A 27,688-nucleotide genomic window follows, 5' to 3' on the forward strand; every position below is an offset into this window, starting at 1 on the left:
CGAAGGGAGGAAGTGTCCAGGTGCCCCTATCTTTCCTGGCAGATGCTGTCCACCTGCATCCCATTCTGCCTGGGCCCTGGGCAGAAACGCATCCCATCCCTGGGCGCCTGCTCGGGAGCCAAGGGTGGGGCACCTTGGCTCTGGGCGTCAGGCGGTCGCTGGGCTCCTGGCTCCCAGGGACCTGGCGGGCACCTGCCTCCCTACCCCCTCACCCATCCTCTCTCTCTCTCTCTGGGGCCCTGTCTTCCCTTATATGGTGAAGGCAGTTCCTGGGGTGGGGGGGGGGGAAGGGACAAAGGTCGCTCTCCTCCAGCCAGCCTGCCACAGCTCCCTGAGATCTCCCAGGTGGCAGCTGCCTCCTCCAGACAGGTAAGGCCACCCTGTGGGGACACATGGGACCACAGGTGGTGGGAGAGGACAGAACAGGGTCCCCTGCTCCTGGCGGGCAGCCTGGGGCCTCCTGCAGCTCCTTGGCGTGGGTGTGAGGTAGAGGCTTCGTTCTCTGGAGAGTTTGGAAAGGGCAGGGAGCCCAGTGTGGCTTCCTGGGCCTCCAAGGGAAGGATTGTGCAGCTTCACCCCAGACCACTGCTCTTTCCGACCCCCACTTGCCTCCAGTCCCCACCCCACCTCAGGTGCCACCCATCCCCGCCCGACTGCCCTGGACTGAGGAGTATCTGGGGACTTCTAGATGTAAAAGCCTCCAGTCCTGGGCAAACCGGGACTAGTTGGTCACCCGGACCTCACTGTCCCCCTAACCCCTGCGCCCACTGTCTCTTTGCTCATTTCTTCCTCATCTGAAATGGTTTCTTTCTCTGTGTCCCCATTCCCTTGAACTCCTGGGACCTCAGGGCTCTCGTCTCCTGGATACTAGGGTGTGAGCAACAGCCATCAGGGATTGAATGGGCAAAGGCAGAGAGGGGGCAGGGGGCTGTGGGCAACAGGACCCTGGGCCCTGGTCCAGGCTCGGCCACCCTCGCATGCACCTCTGCCCCGTCTCTCCTCCACCGGGACCCGTCCGCTCAGCCTCACCAGGCACTGTGGCCCCATTCAGCTAAAATAGGGGGAGCAGGGGAGGTGGGAGCCAAGTCCAGATCAGGATCTTGGGATGTACTGACCACCCGCTTCCCAGGAAGCCTGTTCAGGCTCAGGGTGAGGCAGAGTCAGCAGGCTGGGGGCTGGGATATGTCCACTTCCTCTGCTCTCATGGGCCTAACAAAGCAGGAGGGTGTCCTTTGGGGACTGCCACATCCCTGTCCCGCCCAGGACTGCATGACTAGGAATGAAGAACAGTGACAGCACTCTGGGGCTCCCTGGAGCCCCAACTCTGAGGACAACAAGGCAGCAGATACAAAAGGAAAGATGGGACCTGGGGGCAGCAGGAGCCCTAACTCCCTCCAGGGTCCCAAGAAGGGCCATCCCTTTTATTCTGCGGTTCAGTCTTTCAGCTTCAAGAGTATTTATCGAGCACCTACTATGTGCTAGGATCTGGGGGCTACACAGACAAATGTGTCTAGGTCCTTGACCTTGGGGACCTCAGACTTATAAACAGATCCTCTCATCATCATGTGGTCAGGGGTCCAAGAGAGGCATCCGGCCAGGATGCCTTGGAGTCCCTGAGGAGGGGTCCATAGTCTAGCTTGAGGATTCCGGGAAGGTATCTTGGAAGAAATGAGACCTAAATTGAGTCAAGAAGAGCACGGGAGTGTTGGCCAAGTGAAGACAGGTGGCGAGGGCACTGGAAAAGAAAACTAAAGGAGAAAGGAGGGACATGAGGGGAGGGTGAGAAGCAACATGGGTGGGTGGGGGGTGGCCAGGGCCAGTGAACAGTGTGGTGTTACTAGAAGCAGAGAGAGGTGGAGGTGTGTTGGGGGCAGACTGGAGAGGCGTTCAGGTGGACAGAAGGGCCAGAGAGCGAGGGGTCCAGGCTGCTGCACCAATGGATGGCTTTGGGGTCTGGGAGTGTTGGTGCCCTTCCTCGAGGGGGGGACAGAGGAGAGAGGGGACCAGGAGTGAGGGGGGAGCCAGTGAATTCAAGCTGAGAGAGAAGACATCACATATCCAAACCCAGGGCTGTGCTGTCGGCATTGGGACAGCATGGGACCCATATTCCTCCCAGCAGTTCAGGAGAGACTGGAGGCTGGGGAGGACCAGGGGGGCGGGCCAGAGGCATCTGCTCTGACCAGCGTCGACAGGGCAGGAGCAGCTGGCAGCTACCCTTGGAGCATGAGTCCCCCTCTAGGGGCTGCCCTCCCCAGAATGCCCTTGCTCACCCCTTCCCTGTTCAAGCTGCTGGAGGTCCCCAGTCCTGATTTCTCTCTAGGGAGGGAGAGCCCCAGCTTTTTCAAGCCCCTGCTCCCCAGAGTCTCTGTTGCTTTGATGGACAAGAAGAGCCTCATCTTGTCTACACTCTATTCCTCTTGCTATTTCCTCCTAGACTCAGAACATGTCCCTGTGGGACTTTAAATATTTATTTATTTATTTATGTATTTATTTGGTTGCACCGGGTCTTGGTTGTGGCAGGCGGGCTCCTTAGTTGTGGCACGTGAACTCTTAGTTGCGGCATGCATGTGGGATCTAGCTCCCTGACCAGGGATCTAACCCAGGCCCCCTGCATTGGGAGCACGGAGTCTTATCCACTGCGCCACCAGGGAAGTCCCCCTGGTGGGACTTTAGAGATCACCTAGTTGTCAACCGCCCACCTCGTAGATGAAGAAACACAGCCATGTCTGTACAGCTAGTGAGGGTCAGTCTGTTTTGGTGAAAAGAGGGATGTGGACGAAGGTGGTGATTGAAATAAAACAGAAAACATTTTCCTCTTTTGTACCCAAATTGGTTCAGCTGAACCAGGAGTCCTGGGAGCCCTGGGGTCTCTGTGGGTTGAGAAATACCTCATGGAGGAAGCCCTGGCCAACAGGGACATCAGACAGGACCCAGGCACAAGGGGCTCCTACATGTGCAGTGCTGGCTATTGGCAGGTGGCCCTGATCTGCTGGAGGGGGCGCTAATCAAAGGCTGGGCAGGGAGACCTTGCCCCCAGATTCCACAATGCCAGGGAGAGGGGGTCACCTTTCAGGACTCAGAAGAGGGAGTCTACCGCAGTAAAAGACCAGGTCATTGTTCCAAGGGGTGACTCAGAGTTCAGGTGCAAGGAGAGATTAGATAGATTCCAGCTGTCAGTGCACGGAGGTGGGGGCCACATGACCTTTCATTTATTATTCACTGATTCAAGGAGCATTCATGGAGGGCAACTCCATGCAGGGCTGGGTGGTAGGCGCAGTGGGGAATGGGGTGGCCTCCAGCCTGGGAGGGAGGGGCAGGAAACCAGGGACAAAAATAACCGGGGACAAGTGGCTCTCCTTAGCTCATCAGAATCACTGGGGAGTTTCAAAAGCACCTATGCCTCGCCTCCCAAAAGGCAGAAAATAAAGTACCCAAGAATGGGCCACACCCAGGCCTAATTAAATTAGAATCCCTGGAGATATGGATACATCCTGAGCATCAGAGATCAGTGTTGTTTAAAATCTCCCTCAGCTCAGTGCTTTGTGACCACCTAGAGGGGTGGGAGAGGGAGGGTGGGAGGGAGGGAGATGCAAGAGGGAAGAGATATGGGAACATATGTATATGTATAACTGATTCACTTTGTTATAAAGCAGAAACTAACACACCATTGTAAAGCAATTATACTCCAATAAAGATGTTAAAAAAAAAAAATCTCCCTAGGGAGAACGGAGCGAGAAGCGTGCTTCTCAGGGGGGAGACGGGCTTGCCAGTGCACGGATTCTTCTGAACTAAGATTCGCAATGCAGGGGGCGAATGTCCCGGTGTTTTTGTTGTTGTTGTTTAGGTTCTAATTCGTCCCCTCTCCAGTCCTGATTACTGTACTCAGTAGATTTAGATGGCATGGACTTGAAATAAAGCACCTTTGTGTTTAAAAAAAAAAGCTCCCTAGGTGATTCTGATGAGCAGCTGGAGTGGAAAACACAGCTACAGGTCAAAGGAATAGAGCCATAACAGATACCATAAAAGAAGACTGGGGAGAGATTTCTTCCCGCTCAGTGGGTGGAGGGTGGTTCACACTGGAAGGATTCACTCATTCATTCATCCATCCATCCACTCAATCACTTTAACCCACACACCCAACCAACCACCCAACTACCCGCCCATTCATCCATCTGCCCATGCACCCACTCAGCAAAGTGCCAGCAGTGCTATATGCTGGCGATTCAGTACCGAACAAACAAACATGGTCCCACCCCATTTTGTGTGGGCCACCAGAACAGTAACTGCGGCGTGTCTGGAGCTAGCAAGAAACAGGAAACTGCTGCATACACTTTTCTTTTATTGTGGTAAAATACACAGAACATAAGATTTACCATTTTAACCACTTTAAAACATACAATTCAGTGACATTCAATACATTCACAATGCTGCACAACCGCTACCACTATCTAGTTCCAGAATATTTTCATCATCCCGAATGGAAACTCCATACCCACTAGGAGTCGCTCCCCATTCCTCCCTTCTTCCCAGCCCCTGACAACCACTAATCGCTTGCTATCTCTATGGATTTGCCTATTCTGGATATTTCATATAAATTCAATCATACAATACCGGGCCTCTGTGTCTGACTTTTTTCACTGGGCGTAAAGTAGTCAAGGTTCATCCACATTGTAGTGTGTATTGTGCTTCATTCGTTTTTTCAGCTGAATACCATTCCATTGTGTGGATAGACCACCTTTTGTTGATCTGTTCATATGGACATTTGGGTTGTTTCCACCTTTTGGCAATTGTGAATAGAGCAGCTATGAATTTTATGTACAGGTTTTTGTTTGAACACCTGTTTTTTTCAAATCTTTTGGGTGCGTACACTTTTCAACCCTTATTTATTCTTTGCTTTCTTTTTAAAAAAGAAAACTCCGTATGATGTGTATATATATATATATATATATATATATATTTTTTTTTTTTTTTTTAACCAGGCATGGCTTTGATCAAAACTTTTCAGGAAGAAAAACTGTTTGGGGCTAGATCAAGAAGGGCCTTGATTGCCAGGCTAAGGAGTGGAGGGAGACTTTTTGCAGTAGGTGATGAGGGAAGGTATTTAAACAAGAATGACAAGATCAGAGCTGGGTGAGAAGGCTGGAGGGCGGGCCCCTGGCCAATCAGGGCCCAGGGTGGGTAACTTCCCCCAGGTCCCTGAGCCCTGGCCTCGGGGCATTGTCGGGAGCTGTCCCGGGCTGGGCTGTAAGAGCGGCACTGAAACCGAGGCATGCCCAGGTCTTCTTCTTCTTTTTATTTAATATTTATTTATTTATTTTTGGTCGTGTTGGGTCTTCGTTGTGGTGCACGCGCTTCTCATTGCAGTGGCTTCTCTTGTTGCAGAGCACGGGCTCTAGGCACGTGGGCTTCAGTAGTTGTGGCGCATGGGCTTAGTTGCTCCGCAGTATGTGGGATCTTCCCAGACCAGGGCTTGAACCCGTGTCCCCTGCATTGGCAGGCGGATTCTTAACCACTGCGCCACCAGGGAAGACCCCATGTCCTCTTCTTACTCTGACACCACTTCTCCCCAGGTTCATCCGCCATGACCAAACTGAGCGCCCAGGTCAAAGGCTCCCTCAACATCACCGCGCCCGGGGTGCAGATATGGAGGATAGAGGTGAGGACCTGCCTGGGCACGAAGGGGGCTCTGCAGGACTGGGATGGACCAAGGGAAGGGAGAGCCCTGGGATTACTCGACTGTCCTCCATCCTGCCCTGCTGGCATGCGAGCCCCTGGTGCCTGTCCCCAAGTGCCATCCCCACCCCCTCCTCAGGCATCGGGCACATCCTCTTGCTCCTTTTCCTCCCCACCCTCCTCACACCCATTCTCCTTGTCAGTTTCCTCATGCCCTCTTCCTCCTGGCCTTCCTTTCCTAGCTCTCCATTTGGTTAAGGGGGGCAGGGAAGCTGGGGGTCGTCGGTGGTTGACCCTCTGACCTCCCTGACCTCCCTTCCCTCCCTAGGCCATGCAGATGGTGCCTGTTCCTTCCAGCACCTTCGGCAGCTTCTTCGACGGTGACTGCTACGTAGTCCTGGCTGTGAGTCGGGGATGGGCCGGGGAGGGGGCTGAGCAGAGAGCAAAGCTCACGGTAGCAACATAGAGGAAACTTGAGGCTGGGGGCAATGGGAACTGCCGCCTAACTTCACCCCAGGACAGCATTCACTGGGTGTTCCCAGCCTAGAGGTAGCTCCACAGGGTCAGAGATGTAAGAGGCTCTCCCTGCCCTTGGGCTGTGAGCTCCCAGCTGGGGTGACCATCTGTGGATTTACAGTCTTGGGGGATCTTCTGAACTGGTGGGATGTCACCCTACCTTGAGCCCATGTTCCCAAAATCCATAGTCAACTTCATTTCACCTTCTCGGTTTCTTCCACATCCTGTATTGTTAACGCATTTGTACTTTTCCTTATATTGATTCACTTTTAAAATTTAAATCAATTTATTTAAAAACTTAATATCATTATCATGAATGGAACACAGTGTCCCGTGTCACAAACAGAAAGTAGCTATAAAATATTTCCATAATCAGGAACTTCCCTGGCGGTCCAGTGGTTAAGACTTCGCGTTTTCACTGCAGGGGGCGTGGGCTCGATCCCTGGTCTGGGAACTAAGATCCTGCATGTCCAGTGGAGTGGCCAAAAAAAAAAAAATTCCATGATCATTTCATATATACATTTCATTGTATACCACCCAATCACCTATCAGACCTCTGATGGTCTGTGCACATCACTTTGGGAAATGCTGTAGTCCCACCAAGTTATTTCCAAGATGAGATGAGCAAGGCCCAGGTGGGGGAAGCCACTTGCCCCATGTCTCAGAGAGTCTGACAGAACTGGGGCCACGATGCAGGGCTGCTGACCACCAGTCCCATGAACTTCCCCCATGCCAAGCTCCCCTGTGGCCCAGGCCCCACGAGCTTGTGAAGCAGGGAGGCAGGGAGAGGGCTGTGGGAGCCCAGGGCCTCGGGTACACTGGACATGCCCTCTCCCTAGATCCACAAGACAGGCAGCAACCTGTCCTATGACATTCATTACTGGATCGGCCAGGACTCGTCCCAGGATGAGCAAGGGGCAGCTGCCATCTACACCACACAGATGGATGACTTTCTGAAGGGCCGGGCTGTCCAGCACCGCGAGGTCCAGGGCAACGAGAGCGAGACCTTCCGAGGCTACTTCAAGCAGGGCATTGTGTACGGAGGGGCGCGCTACAGGCTTGGGAATGGAATCAGGGCTGGGGAGGGACACCAAGGCTGGGGGGCAGACCTGGGGCTGGAAAGGGAGCCTGAGGCTGTGGGGAGAGCCCATGAGAGTAATTTTTGTTCACCTTTCTAATCTTCCACTCCCATTTCTGCTGCTGCCCTGTCCTTGGTCTTCATCTCTCTGAGTGTGTCTTTGGCTGCTGGGAGGCCATTCTGAAATTCTGTAACTGCATACCATGAATTTTTGTAAATCAACCCCTATTTGAATGTCCTGGAGAGCTCAGCACCAAAGGAGGCCCTCCAGGGCATCATATCAAGTCTCCCCACTGGCCAATGAGCATATGACTGCTCCTTCTTTCTCTAAAGAAACCTTTCACACTAAAATCCAGATTTCCAGCTTTTCTTGAAAAATCTGAAGTTCTGACCTCCTGGCTTTTCCCATGGAAACACACGGTCAGGAGCCAAGTTGCTACTGACCTGTAGGATAGGCCAGGATTTCTCCAGTTAGCCACAGTCCCCACCCTTCCCTTTTGTCTTGCTCTCCTTCTTTCTACACTCACAGCAGCAGTCCACTCCTTTGAGCACTTGAGGTGGTACTTCTCCTGGCTTAAGTCTGCTTGGGCTGCCATAGCAAAATACAAAAAATACAAAAACCAAAATATAGACTGGGTGGCTTAAACAACAGAAATTAGTTTTCTCACAGTTCTGGAAGTTGGAAAGTCCAAGATAAAGGTGTCGGCTGATTTGATTGCTGGTGAGGGCTCTCTCCCTGGTTTGCAGATGGCCACCCTCTCACTGTGTCCTCACATGATGGAGTGTGAGCAAGCTCTCTAGTGCCACTTCTTATAAGGGCACTAATCCAATCATGAGGTTCCCACCCTTATGACCTCACCTAGACCTCATCTAATCTATTACCTCCCAAAGGCTCCATCTCCAAATACCATCACATCGAGGGCTAGGGCTTCAACATATGAGTTGGGAGGGGACACAATTCAGTCCATAGCATCTCCCCCCTTTCCTTCATTTCAGTCCCCTGTCCTTAGAGTCCTATCCAGTCCTTCCACATTACCACATTACCATGCACCCATCTTCGCAGGGCTCTCAACAGGGCAAGGACTAGGGTGAGGTGCACGAGGCATCTAGGGTACAAACTCCAAAGAGGCACTCACTGCCAGGATCATGCAAATTGAGGCAATAGACCGACCTTGCATGGCCCTGAGAGTGAGTGCCTCCTTGGAGTTTGTACCCTAGATGCCTCATGCACCTCCCTAGTCCCAGCCCCAGCCCTCAAATGGCCCCTGTGGCAACCAGGTACCCAAGATCTGGGAGGACGGGGACCTATCACACCTCCCAGCCCACTCCCTTGGGTCAGTTCACCTCTCTTCACAGGATCCGGAAAGGGGGTGTGGCTTCTGGCATGAAACAAGTGGAGACCAACTCCTATGACATCCAGCGGCTGCTACATGTCAAGGGCAAGAGGAATGTGGTGGCCGGAGAGGTGGGCATCAACCAGGGCCGTGGGCGTGGCCTCCTCTCCCCGCTCCCAGCCTGGGTGGAGAGCAGAGGCTGAGGAGGGGTGAGGGGCAGAGAAGGGGTGGGGAAGAGATGATGGGTGATGGGGGTGATGGATGGGGTCTGAGTGGGGTCTGCGCCTGCCCCATGGCTCTCCAGGTGAATATGTCCTGGAAGAGTTTCAACCGTGGGGATGTTTTCCTCCTGGACCTCGGGAAGCTTATCATCCAGTGGAACGGGCCAGAGAGTAACCGCATGGAGAGACTCAGGGTAACCCTGCTGGTGCACCACCCCTCCCCCCAAATCCCACCCTGCCCCGACCTGCTCCTGCACCCAGCACCCAGCCTTCCTCCCAGTCAAACTTGCCAGACCGCTGCCACACCCCAAGCAGCCCCCATTTCCCCAGGCGTCTCTCCCCTGACTGTCCAGGGTACTGTGTTTGAAGGTGGATCTGAGTCTTCACGTGTATGGGGAGAGCTATGCGTGTTGGAGTTCGCGTGTGTGTACCCTGGCTGATCCACTCAGGTCTAATGAGTCCCTGCTGTGTGGCAGACCCTGTGCCAAGCATTGGGCATCTGGTGGTGAATGAAATGGGCAGCGCCCTGCCCTGGCTCTGGCCTCCAGCTGGCCGTCCAGTGGGGAAGACAGACATGCAGGGCAATATTGGAGAAGTGAGGGGTGGGGAGTGTGGCGCTGGGGGTTCTGAGAGTTCTATGAAGGCTTCTGGGGGGAAGCAGGAGAGAAGTGGCTGGCAGGGAACCTCCTAGCTCAGCCAGAGCACAAAATGAGGGCTTTGGGGAGCTTGGAGCAGAGGGCGGGTGGGTCTCATAAGACATGTTATGTGGTCAGAAGTCTGTGTGAGAGGGTTGGGTTTTGTTCTCAGTGACCGGGAGGCCGTTGAAGGTCACTCTGACTTTTGAGAAGCGAGAGGGTGTGGAGGGCTTGAGGGCACACAGGGAGTCCCTCTGGCCGTCTGGGTGAGGAGCACGGCTGGGAAGGTGGAATCACGGGACTTGCATGTCAGATTGGGGGTGACGAGAGAGGGGCGAGGCAGAAGTCAAAGGCTGTGTTTTTTGTGGGGATGGATAGAGTCCCATTTCCTGAGATGGGAAGATCAAGAAGCAACAGAGTTGGGAAGAAAATCAAGAGTTCGGTTTGGGACATCTTAAAATGGGGTTATCATGGGAGTTGGAGAAATAGGATGAAAACAGAGAGCTGGGCTGGAGACAGATATGGACCTGAGCAGAAGCCTTGGGACTGAGTGAGAGGGCCTGGAGGGGAGTGGAGAGAGAAGGGGACCGGGGTGGAAAGGCCAGTAACTGAGTAGTAGATGTTGGGCAGAGGAGGGTAAGCCAGCCCTGGGTGTGAGTGTGTGTTTGGACATCTGTGTGAGCACATGCGAGAATGCTGTGTGTTTGTGTGAGTGTGTGTGTTTGGGCGTATGTGTGAACACATACATGAGCCTCTGTGTGTGTGCATGCACGCGCGTGCGCACGCATGTGTGTGTGTGTGGGTGGGTGTGTGTGTGTACATGGCTTTGGGGCAAAGAGACCGAGGACTGTGATCTTCAAGGCTCACCTCTTATGCAAAACTGTGAAGTAAAATCACAAATTTCAAACAATGTCAAAAACGAAGGCCCAGCAAGTCCCTTCCAGACCCTCTCCTGCCCAAGAGGAAACCTGCTCTTCCTGGGATTTTTGCCTGGTTTTCTCACATGCACCTAAAAAGCCTGGTCCCCCATCAAAAGGGAAGGGCCGGGCAGGTGCCTCCCCCTTGGGGCTGCTGTAGGGGGCTGGGCTCTCCAGGTGTGGTTTGGGGTGGCAGACACTGCCCTGTCCCCTGCCCTCCGCCAGCCTTCACGGGTCCTGGGGCCTCCCTGCAGGGCATGACCCTGGCCAAGGAGATCCGAGACCAGGAGCGGGGTGGGCGCACCTACGTGGGCGTAGTGGACGGGGAGAACGAGAAGGCCTCGCCACAGTTGATGGAGATCATGAACCACGTGCTGGGCCAGCGGATGGTGCTGAAGGCCGCCGTGCCTGACACGGTGGTGGAGCCGGCACTCAAGGCCGCCCTCAAGTTGTACCAGTGAGTGCCCGGTTGCCTCTGGGCTCCTCTTGACCCTGGGGGACTTCCTGGGGGAGGATTCCCCAGGTGAGGGCCCGGGACCCCCCTTGTCTATGCCTCACGTTTGTCCTGCAGCGTGTCTGACTCAGGGGGAAATGTGGTGGTCAGAGAAGTCGCCACGCGGCCGCTCACACAGGACCTGCTCAGTCACGAGGTGAGAGGGTCTGGAGGCCGCCCCCAGCCCCAACTCCCATCACCCCCCTGCCCGCCGCCTGCCCACTGTCCCCCAGGTAGGAGCGGCGCCAGGGGCCTGGGCCGGTTGTGGAGGAGGGGGTGGCATGTGAGGGAAGGCGACCTCGTGTGCCTGCCGCTCCCCCAGCCCGGCACCGAGGGTGCCCTCAGGCTCTCACCCTTCGTCCTTCTCTCCCGCCTCCAGGACTGTTACATCTTGGACCAAGGGGGCCTGAAGATCTACGTGTGGAAGGGGAAGAATGTCAATGCCCAGGAGAAGAAGGAAGCCATGAGCCAGGCACTGGTGGGCCTGGGCGTCAGGGAGGAGAACTTGGAGGAGAAGGCAGAGAAGCCGACTCCAGCAGGGAGTGGGCAGCGGGTTCAGGGCCAGGCACAGCCCCAGGCAGAGGCCAGGGAAGGCTCCCAGCCTGATTTAGCTCCAGGGGGTCTGGATATCCGCTCTGTAGCCGTCTTGGCGGGTCTCTGCATGCTGCATAGCCAACCACCCGGCAACCTGGGGGCCTCTGCAGAATGCGGGCTCCCACCTCCAGCTTGGCTGGGACAAGGGAGGGAGAAATGGAGGCTGGCCTTCCTACAAGAGGGGGTTGGGTCAGCACGGTGCTAAGGCCAAGTCAGAGTTTGGGGTCACTGTAGGAGTTGGAGTCAGTCATTCTAACTGGCTTGGGGTCAGCGTTGGATTGGGGGTGGGGTTCAAGGTTGGAGATGGAGGCTGGGATCAGGTTTGGGTCAGATTTGACCTTGGGGTTGGGGTCAGAAGTGGGTTTTGAGGTTAGTAGTGGATTCAGGGTTGAGGTCAGAGCTAGGTTGGAGGTGGTGTGGAGTTTGGAGTCTGGTTTGGCCTTGGGGTGGGGGTCAGAGCAGGGTTAGGTTTGGGGTCAGCTTTCACTAGGGGGTGGGGACTGGGGGAGGGACACAGGCCCAGCCACCTCCTTCTCTTCCCAGAACTTTATCAAAGCGAAGCAATACCCACCGAGCACGCAGGTGGAGGTGCAGAATGATGGGGCCGAGTCAGCCGTCTTTCAGCAGCTCTTCCAGAAGTGGACAGTGCCCAACCGGGCCTCAGGCCTGGGCAAAACCCATACCGTGGGCTCCGTGGGTGAGGGTTGGCCCGAGGCAGGGTGGGACCAGAAGCCGGGAGCGGGGCCCGGAGAGCACAGACCTGTCTCCTGCTCTCCTTCCTGAACACGCCTCTTGCATGTGTACTTTCACCCTGGGTCTGGACTCCCCAGGTGGGGTGGGGACACAAAGGGACTTGGAGAAACTCAAGAGTTGTCACAAAAATGGAGCTGAGAACAGCCTGACTTTCATTTGGAGTGGGGTTGAGTCTCTCTGGAACCCAGAAAACTTTAGTCTCCTGGACAATATTTGCTGAGGGCAAGCTCCGTGCCAGGCACCTGGGGGAGGAGAAAAGGGTTGTCCTTTCTCTGGCTGCTCTGGGAGGCCCCGGTGAAGCATGAGCCTTACTGGAGGGAGATATGGTTCTGTGTTATAACTCTGCCACTCTCTAGCTGCATGACCTTGGGTCAGCTACTGAATCTCTCTAGCCTCAGTTTCCTCATCTGTAAAATGGGTCTAAGAAATGTAGCTTCCACTCAGGGCTGTTGTGAGAACCTGGGGGTACTCAGCTGGTGACACTGGGTATCATGATTCCCCCTCACTCCAGCTAGGGTGGAACAGGTGAAGTTTGATGCCACGTCCATGCACGTCCAGCCTCAGGTGGCTGCCCAGCAGAAGATGGTCGACGATGGGAGTGGGGAGGTGCAGGTATGGCAAGGGAGGAGGGAGGCCCGGGATGGGTGGGGAGGGTTTGGCAGAGCCTGTCCTGGACCTCACACTAGCCTGCTACCCACCCCAGGTATGGCGCATTGAGGACCTAGAGCTGGTGCCTGTGGATTCCAAGTGGCTCGGCCACTTCTATGGGGGCGACTGCTACCTGCTGCTCTACACCTACCTCATTGGCGAGAAGAAGTACTACCTGCTCTACATCTGGCAGGTCAAGCCCCACCCCACCCTGTCCAGAGCATAGCCAGCTCAGCTCCCCCTCCACTATACCCATGCCAAGTGGCCATTGCGCTTGAATTGAATATCTCTGGTGATGGGGATTTCACCCCTTTTCTATCTTGGAACTGCTTTGGCTGTGAGATCCCACTGACACTGAGTATCCCCACTCACAACCCTTTCCCCTTTTGATTCTCTGAGTCTCTCTTCCAACTCCCATTCCCTCTATCTGCTCTGACTGTGGGTTTCTATGTCCAGATGTGAGGGAGCAGGGAGATGCTTGGGTGCTGGGGTTGAGTGGTATGGTAGCCATGGTGTTTCCCTGAGAAAGGTGCAGTAAGCGGGAGAGGAGGTTTGGGGTCAAGGTGGGTCAAGGGTGGACTGGGGCTGGAAAAAGATTAGGTGTGGGGCTGGGATCAGAACCGAGGTCTGGGTCAGGTGGGGATTTGGGCTGTGTCCGGGGTGGGGCTTGGTGGGGAAGACAGTTGGTTTTGGGGCCGGGCAGAATTGGGGATGGAGTTGTGGCTAAGGCTGGGGACGGAGTCAGAATCGGGGGCTGTCCTCATCCTACCCCTGCCATCCTGCTCATCCGCAGGGCAGCCAGGCAAGCCGGGATGAAATCACAGCCTCGGCCTATCAAGCGGTCATCCTGGACCAGCAGTACAACAATGAACCAGTCCAGATCCTGGTCCCGATGGGCAAGGAGCCACCTCACCTCATGTCCATCTTCAAAGGACGCATGGTGGTCTACCAGGTGTGGCTGCTGGACCGGGGTGCCTGGCAGTACCGGCAGCTGAGGCGGGGTGGGCATCCAGGAGATGGGGAAGGGGACATGGGGCGGGAGCAGGGCTAGGGTGAAGCCCATTCTCCCCAGGAGAGGATTGTTTGAGGCTCCATCATCTATGTGGAATGGTAATAGAAACAGCAATTCAGTATTTTTAAAAATCCGTTTGATAAACACTTAGCACATACAAGTACTGTTTCTCTCTACACCCCTACTCCTTGGGCCCTCTCCATGAAAAAAGAAGTTATTTTGGCTGGATCTGCCTAACGATGGACCTGTCTAAAATGCACTGGTGCTTTCTTTTTTTTTTTTTTAGTCATTTTATTTTTATTTATTTATTTATGGCTGTGTTGGGTTTTCATTTCTGTGTGAGGGCTTTCTCTAGTTGCGGCAAGTGGGGGCCACTCTTCATCGCGGTGCGCAGGCCTCTCACTATCGCGGCCTCTCTTGTTGCGGAGCACAGGCTCCAGACGCGCAGGCTCAGTAATTGTGGCTCACGGGCCTAGTTGCTCCGCGGCATGTGGGATCTTCCCAGATCAGGGCTCGAACCCGTGTCCCCTGCATTGGCAGGCAGATTCTCAACCACTGCGCCACCAGGGAAGCCCCACTGGTGCTTTCTGATATAATGAAATAGCCGTCTGTTGCATTCCTTTAAGCAATAATCTGGTTATTGAGCACTTACTAAGCATACAGCCCTCTGCAAAGCGCCAAGGGGGAGAAAAATGCCATGCTAATGCTGTTTACCATCTTGTTGGGCAACCAGTGAACCAACAGCCCAAGGCACTGTGTGCTTAAATGCCAGAAATATGTTGCATTCAAAGGGGAGCATGCATACAGTAATCAGGGAATAGGCATAGAGTCCATGATGGAAAGGGGGTTTGGAGGAGGTCTTGACATTGGGGTCAGAGTTGAAGAGCTCAGCAGAGGTAAAACGAGGGCATGCGATGCAGGGGCACAGCCAGTACAAAGGCCCAGAGGAAGGGCCCTGTGGGGAACAGTGAGAAACTGGCCAAGCTAAATGGAGGGTTTGGAGAGAGCTGAGAGTGACTCTCGAAAGGAAGTTTCCACCTTCAACATCAAGGGCCGCGCTGAAAGCTGGGCTCTAGTCTGTAAGCCGGATGAAGGTTTCAGGCAGGGAAGCACCCATGACCAAAGCAATGTTTTGGAAAGACTACAGTCTGGTGATGGTGTAGAGGACCAGGAGGGGCAGCAGACCCACCCAACCTCTGTCGCCCCTCTAATCTCCCATCACCTTTACTAAGGTACTCCTGCCCCTCTCTCCCTGCAGGGAGGCACCTCTCGGGCTAACAGCGTGGAGCCTGTGCCCTCCACACGGCTGTTCCAGGTCCGGGGGACCAACACCAACAACACCAAGGCCTTTGAGGTCCCAGCCCGGGCCACCTCCCTCAACTCCAATGACGTCTTCATCCTCAAGACCCAGTCTTGCTGCTACCTGTGGTGTGGGAAGGTGTGTGCAGGGTCCAGCGGCCTCCCCGTCCCCGCGTGTGTCTTGGCGGTCCCCCAGCCTCAGAGCAGCCTCCCCGTGTGGGTCAGGGCAGGGGCCTCTGGCCAGGTAGGTCCCGCTCACTGGTTTCCCTGATGCCTCTAGCCCTGCCTCGCTCCTCCACGGCGCTGGGTCTGGCCATCCTGATTCTCTGCCTCTGTGTCCGAGTAGGTCTTTCTCATTCTGTTTGTTTCTGGACACCCCTGTCTGTCCCCGTGTTGCTCTCTCTTTATGTCTTGGGCTCTCTCACTCTCCCTGTGCCTGTAGCTGCCTCCCCATTTGTCTCTGTCAGGAGGACTCAGTCTCTTGGAGACTTCCTCCCGCCCAGTAGGAGTGCAGACTCTCTTGTCTCCTCTGCCATCCTTTGGAGCATCAAGGACAGAGGAGAGGTTGGGACAGCTGCCCCTGCCTGGGCCGTGTGCGTGGGCCCCTGATCCAGGAGAACCTCCCAGACCCGGGAGCTCTGGTCCAGTGAATGTGGTGGAAGGAGGGGGAGGCGTGGCACTGGAGATGGGCTCCCCCAGCACAGCCGACCCCCCCTTTTCCCAGGGCTGTAGTGGGGACGAGCGGGAAATGGCCAAGATGGTTGCTGACACCATCTCCCGGACCGAGAAACAAGTGGTGGTGGAAGGGCAGGAGCCGGCCAACTTCTGGATGGCCCTGGGCGGGAAGGCCCCCTATGCCAGCACCAAGAGGTAACTCCCAGGTCCCTCGACCGCCAGCTCACTTTCCGAGGCTGGAGAGCCTCCCGGCACCTCCACCCGCATGGCCCAGAGTCTGCAGCAGGTATGGATTGAGAACTCTGTGTGCCAGGCTCTCAGGGCTGCCAGGTGAGTAAGGGGCAGCCCAGGCCCTTGGAGCCTCTCAGGCACTGGGGCTGTGTCTGTGCTGCTTACCATGGAATGCCTGGGGCCTGGTGGGGGTATTTCCAGAGCCATAGGAGGCAGCTCAAAGAGAGGGGCAGGGCTATAGGTGTGCTCTTTGGGAAGAAGATGCCAGGGTCCCAGCAGCTCCTGTCCTTCCATGCTGCCACAGGACCCAGATGCTGAGGAACACAAGCTGTAAACCCTCTTTTTCTAAAGAAGGTCCATGATCCACTATTCCCCAGTTCAAAAGCAAAAGGGCATGTACTACAGTAGCAGCAGGAGGAATAGAGGGAAGATATCAGGAAGAACTTCCTAACAGGACTATAGAAGAGCCACTGAAATGTATGTCCTGGAAGATTGGTGGAAATTTCTCCCTTGGAGAGCTCCTTGACTCTTGGGAGAATGTAGGACCTTTTGTGTGATCAGAAGAAAGAGCATTTTCCTAGGAGACAGGCTTTCCAATGTGCTCTCCTCTCCACCTTGCAGGCTGCAGGAGGAAACCCTGGTGATCACTCCTCGGCTCTTTGAATGTTCCAACCAGACCGGGCGCTTCCTGGCCACAGAGATCCCTGACTTCAATCAGGATGACTTGGAAGAGGATGATGTGTTCCTGCTAGATGTCTGGGACCAGGTAGGTGTGAGGGCTGGGGACCTCCCTTCCCGCCACCTCAATCCCCAGAGCCAAGAAATAGTGGCTTTAGGGATAGGTAAGTTTTGACGTTTTCTTGACTCCCATATACATTCTCCCTGGGAGTGGTGTTATGAGCCTAAGAAAGAAGAAGGCAAGTAGAGAGCAACATGCCTGGACGGACTGCAGGGCAGGATGTATTCTTCTCCCAAAGTCCAATTCATTTCATGAGGCAGAGGAGTGTTTTTGAGGGTCTTTGGCTCTGGAGAGGTTGGGAGTCACACACATTTGCAGAATATCTAAGTAGAGGGCATCTGTCCAACCTCCATTTCCAGAGGCAAAATCAAGGCCTGATGGGGCCTGCCCAAGGCCAGGGTCCACTTCTGGACATCTGAGCCTGGGGGAGCCGAGGGAGGACAGAAAGGACTGACTCTGGGATGCTCCACAGGTCTTTTTCTGGATTGGAACGAATGCCAATGAGGCCGAGAAGAAAGCTGCAGCCACCACGGTGCAGGAATACCTCAAGACCCATCCCAGCGGCCGGGACCCCGAGACCCCCATCATTGTGGTGAAGCAAGGACACGAGCCCCCCACATTCACGGGCTGGTTCCTGGCTTGGGATCCCTTCAAGTGGAGTGTGAGTGGCCCCAGCCCAGTGCATCCTTCATGGCACATAGAGGGCAGGGTGGACTCCTGGCTTTTCTGTTCATCGTGATAGACGACCTGTGATATATCTGTAAAGGGGCTGGGGAGACTTAGAATAAACAGTAAGGCTGCAGCAAGACCATTAAGGCCCCTGGTGAGGGAGAAGAAAGGAAATCTATCAAAAACCTAGGCTAATGACAGTGTCTTTCTTGTGCGCTAGATTTAGCTCAAAGCTCTTGGACATTATTGGTAAGAGCTGTACTGATTATTTAAATGCAAATTAATTAAAATTTGCATTTAAATTGATTAAAGAATTGATTTCTTTAAAATTGGAGAATTGATTTCTCACTAAATTAATGAATTAAAGAATTAAAATTAAAGAACTGATTTCTCGGGCTTCCCTGGTGGCGCAGTGGTTAAGAATCCGCCTGCCAATGCAGGGGACACGGGTTCGAGCCCTGGTCCGGGAAGATCCCACATGCCGCAGAGCAACTAAGCTCGTGCGCCACAACTACTGAGCCTGCGCTCTAGAGCCTGTGAGCCACAACTACTGAGCCCAAGTGCCACAACTACTGAAGCCCATGCGCCTAGAGCCCGTGCTCCACAATAAGAGAAGCCACCGCAATGAGAAGCCTGCGCACCGCAATGAAGAGTAGCCCCCGCTCGCCACAACTAGAGAAAGCCCGCACACAGCAACGAAGACCCAACACAGCCAAAAATAAATAAATAAAATAAATTTATAAAAAAAAAAAAAAAAAAAAAAAAAAAAAAAGAACTGATTTCTCACTAGTCACATGTGGCTGGTGGGTACCATATTGGACAGGACAGAAAAAGAACATTTCCATCATCATTGCAGAAACTTCTATGCGACAGCATTGGTGGGTCCTCTGAACATGTCAGTTCTAAAGGAAAGTGTTTAAAGACGGATGTCTCCTGGCACTAAATTCTAAGCAAATAGATGTCTCCTGGTCCTATATGTGGTCCTTACCTGAGGGACAGTGAATCAGATTTCCACAGGATTTTCTAAACTGGTCTCAGACAGAAGCAGAGGGCAGCTCCTCAAAACGGAACCCCAGTGAATGTTCTCTGAAGGAAGGAGGAAGGCTAAGGTAGAATGAATGTTGGCCTGGTGGCTTTGGGTACATGAAATTGACACAACAGATGAGATTAGGGAAACAAAGCTTAGATTAATTTCCTCAAATGTGTTTAAACAAATTCAGTGTTTGATGAGCTAAGTTTAGTCTTGATGATGGATTCAAATAAATCTCAAGGCTGCACACCTAGATGCCAGAACTTCTCAAACCCAGGTCAGTGTCCCAAGTCAACAACTCTGGCAGGTCTTCCCCCACCTCAAGTCTGTGCTGGCATCTCTCACAGACTCATTCATTCACTCACTCAATCATTTATTCATTCACTCATTCATTCAGTCAGCATAACTGGAGCTCATAATGTGCCATGCTTGCTGCCAGGCCCTGGGGATGTGGAGATGGGGCTCCCCATGGAGCCAAGGTCCCCTCTACTCCCTTCACTCCTCCGTGGTAGGGTCCCCTCCAGGCTCTGAGAGGAGCCCCCCAGTTCTCCAGGACCCCTCAGTCCCCCAGAGCCTACACAGTGTGGGCAGGGGTCTCAAGACTGTGCGGCTGCTTAGACCCCGAGGGTGGGGAAAAATCGTACTTTCTATCCCCATGTTGGGCCAAGCAGGGCAAATAGCCCCCTGCCCCAGCCTGTTACCCGTCAGCCCTTCGTGCTCATCCTTACCATTCAACCTCCTTTTTCAGGGATGTCCTCCAGCCTCCCCCTGAGCTTCCTCATCTCCTTCTCACCCCCGGGTCCTAGGCCAGCCTTCTTTCAAAGCCTGAAGGAAAATATTCTTCTGTCTCCTCTGCTGAGACCCAGGTCTAATCTGTTACTTAACTTTACTTGCAGAACGCCAAATCCTATGAGGCCCTGAAGGCGGAGCTTGGAAACTCTGGAGACTGGGGCCAGATCATTGATGTGAGCACGGGGCAGTTGGCGGTGGCCATTGACAATGGTCAGACCCGTGAGAGCCGAGAAAGCTCCACGGAAGATGCCAGGGTCCTCTGCTTCCTTCCCACTGTTCCCTCCCACTTCTCCTAGTTCTTCTTGCTGTTTAACTTCAATGCCTCTAGCTGTTTTGTCTCCTCCATTCCCTAGTGAAATGGCTCCCAAATTTTATCATGCATAAGAGTCTGGGTGATGGGGAACTAGGGGATGGGGGAAGCTTATTAAAATGCAGATTCCAAGGTCCCACTTCCCAAAATTCTGGTTTGTAGAGTTGGGCTGAGACCTAGTAATATGTGTATTTTTCACAAAGGGCCCAGGTAATTTGATGCAGTTAGTCCGCAGATCACACTTGGGGAAATAGTGACTTCTCTACTATCATCACCCTGGTGATCCCTTCTCTGAGTAGAATAACCTTTTCCTTCGATGTTTCAGTTAGTTCATGGAAATATGTTCCGCCTACAGGCCTAAGATGTGGAAATATGAAATCAAAGAAGTTCACAGGCTTGCAGGGGAAACAAGACCAAGTAGACTCTGCAGAAGTGTGTCCAGAACATGAGAGCAATTTCCCAAGCACGCTGGGGTTATCAGCAGATAACACGTGTGGCTCCTCAGCCTCACCAGCAGGCTGGGAACCCTGTGGCACTCAATAAACCCTTCTTGGTTGACGGATGGTGCAGATGGGAAAGCGTAGATAGATAGGTCAAGGCTAAGTGAATTTACGGATGACAGTTTCACAACAGATAAGAGAAAGAGGGTCATAAATGTCCAAGGTAGACCTCGAACATCAGGGTAGCCATGGAGAAGTTCATAAGTCATAGAACAAAACAGTCATCTTACACCAGCTGGCTTTGGCTGAATACAGACTGCCAAGCTTTAGCTCATGGGTCCTGTCCAAAGTGCCATGTTTTTATGAGTGTGTGTATGTGCGTGTGGACAGTGGGAGGCGCGGGTCATGGAAGGCTTCTTCTTTTTTTTTTTTTTTTTTGGCCACACCGCGGGGCTTACGGGATCTTAGTTCCCTGACCAGGGATTGAACCTGGGCCCTTGTCAGTGAAAGCGCCGAGTCCTAACCATTGGACCGTCAGGGAATTCCCATGGAGGGCTTCTTGAAGGAGGTCCCCTAGGGTCAGTGTTGACTTCAGAGAAAAAGGCAGCCTGGGAGGCACCCACCAACCAGCTGAACTAACAGTGTTTTCCTTTTCTTCCCTAGGAGCTCACAAACCCTAAACTAGACGTGTTCAACGCTAACAGCAATATCAGTTCTGGGCCTCTACCCATCTTTCCCCTGGAGCAGCTGGTGAACAAGCCTGTGGAGGAGCTTCCCGAGGGCGTGGATCCCAGCAGGAAGGAGGTGGGTCAGACCCTGAGAAGGAGGACGAATCTGATTTAGTCAGAGATTTCCTCCTGAAAGGTGAACAGGAATTATTCAGGCAGAGTGGGTTACTCTTGGAGACGGGAACAGTATACACAAAGCCCAGAAGTAGGAAGTAAACACAGCTCGGGCGAAAGGATGAGGTAGCCAGAGCGGTGGGGTGTGTGGAGCTGGGGAGGGGCGGCTGATAGCTAGGGAGGGGCAGGGGGCTGGGCAGTGCCTTCTGCGCCAGGCTAGGGGTGGGCGGTGTCCATTCTAAAAATCAAGGGGAACCATTATGGTGAAGCAGGGGGGTGGCAGTCAGGCTTACGCTTTTCAAAGACCACTCTAGTTGCTCAGTGAAGAATGGACTGGAAGGTGGCCAAAGCAGCAGCCACAAGTCAGGCTGAGAGGTAGACGGGAGCCTAGAATAAATGGTGGCAGGTGGAGGTGGGGGTGGGTGGAGGGAAGGAGAGGGTTTAGGGAAACATTTCGGAGGTTAAATCAACGACACTTGGTAACAACGACCGGATAAAGGTTGTGAGAGGGGAAAGTTGTGTCATTTTCTGAGATAAAAATCCTGGGTCAGACCCAGCTTAGAAGGGGACAATCATGAGTTTAGTGGCAGCCATGTCGTTTGCAGCACCCAGGAGACATCCTGGTTGAAATACATGTTTGGCGGGCTGGCAATTCAGAGGAGCACCGGGGAGGAGACTCATTGGCACAGGGTCCATCAGTTAGCTGCAGCTGCTGTCTGTGTGGACCACTTGTGGGAGAGAGTTTGGCAAGAAGGGCTTGTTAAAAAACATATTTCTGGACTTCCCTGGTGGTCCAGTGGTTAAGACTTTGTGCTTCCACTGCACGGGGCACGAGTTTGATCCCTGGTCAGGGAAGTTCCGCATGCCATGCGGTGCGGCCAAAAAGAAGAAAACAAAACCCACATTTCTAGTATTCATTCCCACTTCATGAACATCTAAAATAGACTGCAAATCTAGCCTGAGAGGGTACTGAGAGAAGAGAAAATTTACTCTGTGTATAATAAACCATAAAGAAGTCTTAGAGAAAAATTAATGAATCTACAGAAGTGAGATGACTATTTTCTCCAGGAACATCTGAGTCTGTTATGGGTTTGGGCCCGATATATGCATAAGTGTATTGTTTCCAGAACATTGCATCCTGCCCGTCACCTTTAGAACCCTTTTGTGCATTCTCTCCCATATCCACCAATGTGTCCTCACTGTAAAATTGGGATGATCCCAATATCATATAATATTATATTATTCATAATAATGTTACAAATATTATTATTTGCCCAGCCCCTGGTACAAAGGAAGTGTTCTATACATGTAGGCTGTTATTATCATTGCTTGTTCTGCACCTGAGAAAACTCAGACCCAGAGCGGGGAAGTGACTTGCCTAATGTGATGTAACTAGTCAGTAGCAAAGTCAGAGCAAGAATCAGGTCTTCTGAGTCCCGCTGTTACTGTCATATCACGTAGCACAGAAAAAGTATTTCTAAATGGAAGGGCAGCCAATATTATTGAACCAGGTGATTAAAAGGAGGCTAAATATTGACAATATATTTTGTTGGTAAGGCTGTGGAGAAATTATATTATTCTGTTGGTGTGAGGGCAGAATGTTACAACCCCTGTAGAGGGGAATTTCGCAATATCTAACAAAGTTAAATATGCATTTACCTATTTTAAAAAATGGAAGCTAAGTAGATCGCTAATTTTGAATATAACAAACAGAATCAAGACAACCCCACCATGGTAGAAGCAGTCTAAAAAGTCTTAGATTCTTTTTAAAAAATCAGTTTTTAAAAAATCAGTTGCTGCTGATTTCTTTTTTTAATTGTGGGAGTAGCATGGATTCTTGCAGCAGTGCTGTGAGCTCCATGCCAAGTGGGGAGAGTGGACAAGCTCTCTGGCTGCTCCAGACGTAGAGGCAGCAGCAAGAGGGTAATCTGTTTGAGTACCAATGAGTAAACCACAGAGAGGCGGATGTGGGCATGGGTGAGGCCAGTAATCAGCTGGCAGGACTGCAGGGTTCAAGAACAGGACCAGTGGAAAGATTCAAGTCCACTGGGATGGGCAGTCCCTGCCCTCTAGCCTGGGGGTCAGAGTCCAAAAGTCTCAACCAAGCTGCAGAGCCAGCTTGGGTGGGACAGAGAGAGGGCACCTAAGGCACTTGCAGACCATCGAGACGGCAGCCACAGCTGTGAGGGACCTTCTTCCAAAACAAGGTGCTCCACTGCCCTGCCTGGGGGAGTGGGGAGGCCTCCCAGGAGCCTTGAGCAGAAAATGCCTAGAGGTGGGATGACAGGTTAGAAAACTGGGGCTTCAGATCCACCTGAGCTTGAAATCCATCTACAGGTGTTTACCAAGAAGCTCTTCAGTTCAGGGCTCTCTGAGGGAGTCAAAAAAACATTTTCCAGGGCAATCCTACATAGCAGAACAGCCCAAGATTGAAAAGAAACCCACTGCTCTCACCCCGACTCTGGCCCCTTCTGGTGCCTGGGGGAGCAGAGCTGGAGGTGGGAGATGTTCTTTTCTAACAATTTGTTTTTTTTTGTTTTTTTTTATTTTTTATTTTTTATTTTTTTTTTTTATTTTTTAATTTTTGGCTGTGTTGGGTCTTCATTTCTGTGCGAGGGCTTTCTCCAGTTGCGGCGAGTGGGGGCCACTCTTCATCGCGGTGCGCGGGCCTCTCGCTGTCGCGGCCTCTCCCGTTGCGGAGCACAGGCTCCAGATGCGCAGGCTCAGTAGTTGTGGCTCACGGGCTTAGTTGCTCCGCGGCATGTGGGATCTTCCCAGACCAGGGCTCGAACCCGTGTGCCCTGCATTGGCAGGCAGATTCTTAACCACTGCGCCACCAGGGAAGCCCCTTTTCTAACAATTTGAATTTGGGGTTCTTACTTGAGTATGCCTTGAGGATACTGGCCAGCTCCCAGCAGTTTCACTACTATATCATGTTTGAACTGGGAGCAAAGGTCATTTCAGTCTTAAGGCTGAAGAGACCCAAGGTCTAGAAAGGTGACTCCCAGTCGTGATTTTCAAACCAAGAGTGAAAAGGTAGAATTTCGCTGTCTAATCTTCTAGATTATCCACAAGATGAGAGAAGCTGGTACATGTCATTTACCCAAATATTTTGTTTCCCACTCAATAGCTAGGCAAAATTTGACTCTAAATTTGTTTCGTGGCTTTCCTAGCTTCTTTTCTTAGCATCTTTCCCGTCACCTCAGTTGTACCCCTGCTGCTACCTGCCACCATCTCTAAGCAAAACCTGTTCCCACAAAATAATGGCTGATGCATTCACAGTGGAATATAGAAGACTGGTGAGGTTTAACCAGGAACATGTTGCCTTTTAACTAGGAACAAACCTAGAAGCCAAGAGAGATGAAGATAACTATAATGGTAAAATTCAGTCACCTGTGAGCACAGTAGTATATACTTTGCCAGTCTGGGAGGGAAAGATGACCTTTACAGGATCCCTGAAATCACTCAGGAAAGGGGGTGAGTGTGGTGCAGTGGAGCACGTATTGGGATCAGATGACCTTAACTTTCTTTTTTTCCCCTTTTTTTAAAATTATGGTGAAATATACATAATATAAAATTTACCATCTTAGCCATTTTTAAGTGTACAGCTCAGTGGCATTAATAAACACATTCACATCATTGTGCAACCATCAACCCTGCCCATCTCCAGAACTTTTTCATCTTCCCAAACTGAAACTCTGCACCCATTAAACAACTCCCCCATCACCACTCCTCCCCCAGCCCCTGGCACCCACCATTCTGCTTTCTGTCTCTATGGGTTTGGCTCCTCTAGGAACTGCATGTGAGTGGGCTCATACAGCATGTGTCTTTATGTGATGGGCTTATTTCACTCAGCACAGTATTCTCAAGGTTCATCCATGTTGTAGCAGGTGTCAGAATTTCCTTCTTTTTTAAGGCTGAATAATGTTCTGTTGTATTTATATACCACTTTTTGCTGATCTATTCATCTGTCAATGGACACTTGGGTTACCTCCACATTTTAGCCATTGGGAATAATGCCTGCTATGAACATGGCTGTACAAATCTCTCTTCAAGACCCTGCTTTCAATTCCTTTGGGTATATACTGAGAAACAGATTGCTGGGTCATATGGTAATTCTTGAGGCATACCATACCATTTTCCACAGTGGTTCCCAGCAATGCACAAGGGTTCCAGTTACTCTACGTTCTTGCCAACACTACCGTTTCCTGTTTTTGTTTTGTTTTCGTTTTTGTTTCGTAATAGCCATCCTAGTGACCATGAAGTAGTATCTCATTGCAGTTTTGGTTTTTGTTTCCCTAATGATTAGTGATGTTGAGCGTCTTTGCATGTGCTTATTGGCCATCTGTATGTTGTCTTTGGAGAAATGTCTAATTAAGTCTTTGTCCATTTTTTTAAAAAATTAATTTATTTATTTTTGGCTGCATCATCAGAAAATAGTTGCAAGTCATCAGATATATGACTTGCAACTATTTTCTTCCATCTGTGTGTAGTCTTTTTCTTCCCCAGGCATGTTTGTTTATTTATTTATTTGCTACACTGCACGGCATGTGGGATCCTGGTTCCCCAACCAGGGATCGAACCCGTGCCCCATGCATTGGGAGCATGGAGTCTTAACCACTGGACCACCAGGGAAGTCCCTGTGTGTCGTCTTTTTTTTTTTTTTTTCTTTTAAATTTATTTATTATTTATTTATTTTTGGCTGTGTTGGGTCTTTGTTTCTGTGCGAGGGCTTTCTCCAGTTGCGGCAAGTGGGGGCCACTCTTCATCGCGGTGCGCGGGCCTCTCACTATTGCAGTGTCTCTTGTTGCGGAGCACAGGCTCCAGACGCGCAGGCTCAGTAGTTGTGGCTCACGGGCCTGGTTGCTCCGTGGCATGTGGGATCTTCCCAGACCAGGGCTCGAACCCGTGTACCCTGCATTGGCAGGCAGATTCTCAACCACTGCGCCACCAGGGAAGCCCTGTGTGTCGTCTTTTGATGCACAAAATTTTTTAATTTTCATGAAGTCCACTTTTTCTTTTTTTCTTTTGTTGTCTGTGCCTTTGGAGTCACATCTAAGAAATCACTGCCAAATTCAATGTCATGAAGCTTTTTTTTTTTTTTAATAAATTTAGTTACTTATTTATTTTTGGCTGCGTTGGGTCTTCGTTGCTGCATGCAGGCTTTCTCTAGTTGCGGCCAGCAGGGGCTACTGTTCATTGCGGTGCGTGGGTTTCTCATTGTGGTGGCCTCTCCTGTTGTGGAGCATGGGCTCTAGGCGTGCGGGCTTTAGTAGTTGTGGCTCTCGGGCTCAGTAGTTGTGGCACATGGGCTTAGTTGCTCCACGGCATGTGGGATCTTCCCGGACCAGGGCTCGAACCCGTGTCCCCTGCATTGGCAGGTGGATTCTCAACCACCAGGGAAGCCCTCTCCCATTTTTATAGAGAGGAAAACTAAGACCTAGAAAGAGAAGCAACATTTTAACCAAGCTAAGTCAAATGTGGTAATTCTTATTTCAGGGTTAGTGTGAACTTGACCCTGGTCGAAAGAAAAGGAGCTCTATCTGCCTCATGTTGTTACCGTCCTTTTCATTATGTTCCAAATTCAGGGATCAAATCTCTTGGACCTCAAAATGCCACCTCCCCCCTTCCCATCCCTTTCCTGGCTCTCACAACATTGACTGTTTTTGCTCATTTGATTTCTGTACACACCTATATGACTCAACAAATCGAACTCTGGCAAGAATGTGACCTTTGCCCTCCGGTCCCTCTCCTCTTCTAGGAGCACCTGTCTGTTGAGGATTTCACCAAGGCCTTGGGGATGACTCCTGCTGCCTTCTCTGCTCTGCCTCGATGGAAGCAACAAAACCTCAAGAAAAAAAAAGGACTATTTTGAGAAGCAAGAGTAGCTGTGGTTTAAAGCAGTACCCTACCCCGCTTGCAGAGCTTTGTTTTGTTATTACTGGTATTAGTCTTATATTAATGGAAGTGAAAATTTACAGTTGTACCTGTGAGCAGCAGTCTGTGGCAATGCCACTTCTGTTTAGTAATCTACCTATTCCTCCAGAAAGATGATTCCTCCATAAGGAGCCTGTGGTCCCAATTTCTGCTCTCAAGGTGGTTGCATTTTTTTTATCCTGGGTGTTGCATTACTTTTAAAGCATCCTGTTCTAGAGCTTTCCCTTCTTAGAAGAGCAGCCCAACACTTCACAGAAGAGCCTTTCCTAGGCTTTTATCATGACTCATTTTTAATTATGGCCGGTGGGCTGAAGCATTTTGCAGTTTTATATCTTTCCGAGAGTAATGGCTTTTCCTTTTCACATATACTTTTCTTACTGCCTTCCTCAGGTGATGTTAAAGGGGACCCATTCTTTGAAAGAGCTGAATGGCCCAGGTGATGGCCCTATTTAGGAGGTTTCACAATACTCACTAACCAGTAACCAGCGAGAGCAACATACTCACTAGGCCTAGGCTTAAGGCCCAACAGCAAGTATGAAATACAAATGCCATTTCACCCCCCTCTCTGGTACTCTTAATAATAAGGCGAAGGAAGAGCGCAGTTAAGGCCCATGCTGGGTTTAAAAACTGTTATCCAGAACCTCTGCAAAGCTTCACAGGCTCCCCAGGTGAAATCCACTGGACATTGGTGCTGACTCAGCCACACCTGGTTTCCCATCCCATTCCCTTTAAGGTGTAACAGTGCGCTTGAAAGTCCAAGTCAGAAGGCCAACAGGTGATTTCCACAACTTCAACAACGGGTTAAGTGTCTGCAAGAATATGTCCTTTTCAGAAATAACAGTTGAACCAA

The 27,688-nt window shown here is 51.8% G+C and overlaps 1 protein-coding gene across 1 annotated transcript; it reads left to right on the forward strand.

The window, feature by feature from the left end:
* The first annotated feature begins 302 nt into the window (after nucleotides 1-302).
* On the forward strand, nucleotides 303-27,688 carry VIL1 (villin 1). The gene is made up of 20 exons (XM_007187912.3): nucleotides 303-369; nucleotides 5,571-5,656; nucleotides 6,002-6,076; nucleotides 7,029-7,225; nucleotides 8,624-8,732; nucleotides 8,906-9,016; nucleotides 10,629-10,831; nucleotides 10,946-11,024; nucleotides 11,247-11,345; nucleotides 12,005-12,158; nucleotides 12,726-12,826; nucleotides 12,918-13,055; nucleotides 13,656-13,814; nucleotides 15,133-15,312; nucleotides 15,898-16,043; nucleotides 16,701-16,845; nucleotides 17,291-17,479; nucleotides 19,414-19,482; nucleotides 20,723-20,863; nucleotides 26,663-27,688. The coding sequence occupies exons 2-20, from the start codon at nucleotides 5,582-5,584 to the stop codon at nucleotides 26,774-26,776; spliced, it is 2,484 nt and encodes an 827-aa protein (XP_007187974.2). The 5' UTR covers nucleotides 303-369; nucleotides 5,571-5,581; the 3' UTR covers nucleotides 26,777-27,688.

The sequence above is a fragment of the Balaenoptera acutorostrata genome, chromosome 8 (genome assembly GCF_949987535.1).
Source record: "Balaenoptera acutorostrata chromosome 8, mBalAcu1.1, whole genome shotgun sequence".
Classification (NCBI taxonomy): Eukaryota; Metazoa; Chordata; class Mammalia; order Artiodactyla; family Balaenopteridae; genus Balaenoptera; species Balaenoptera acutorostrata.

Coding starts and splice junctions, on each gene's coding strand:
- VIL1 (XM_007187912.3), top strand. CDS start 5,582: ATGACCAAACTGAGCGCCCAGGTCAAAGGCTCCCTCAACATCACCGCG. Junction 5,657..6,001: donor TGCAGATATGGAGGATAGAG/GTGAGGACCTGC, acceptor TTCCCTCCCTAG/GCCATGCAGATGGTGCCTGT. Junction 12,827..12,917: donor ATGGGAGTGGGGAGGTGCAG/GTATGGCAAGGG, acceptor TACCCACCCCAG/GTATGGCGCATTGAGGACCT.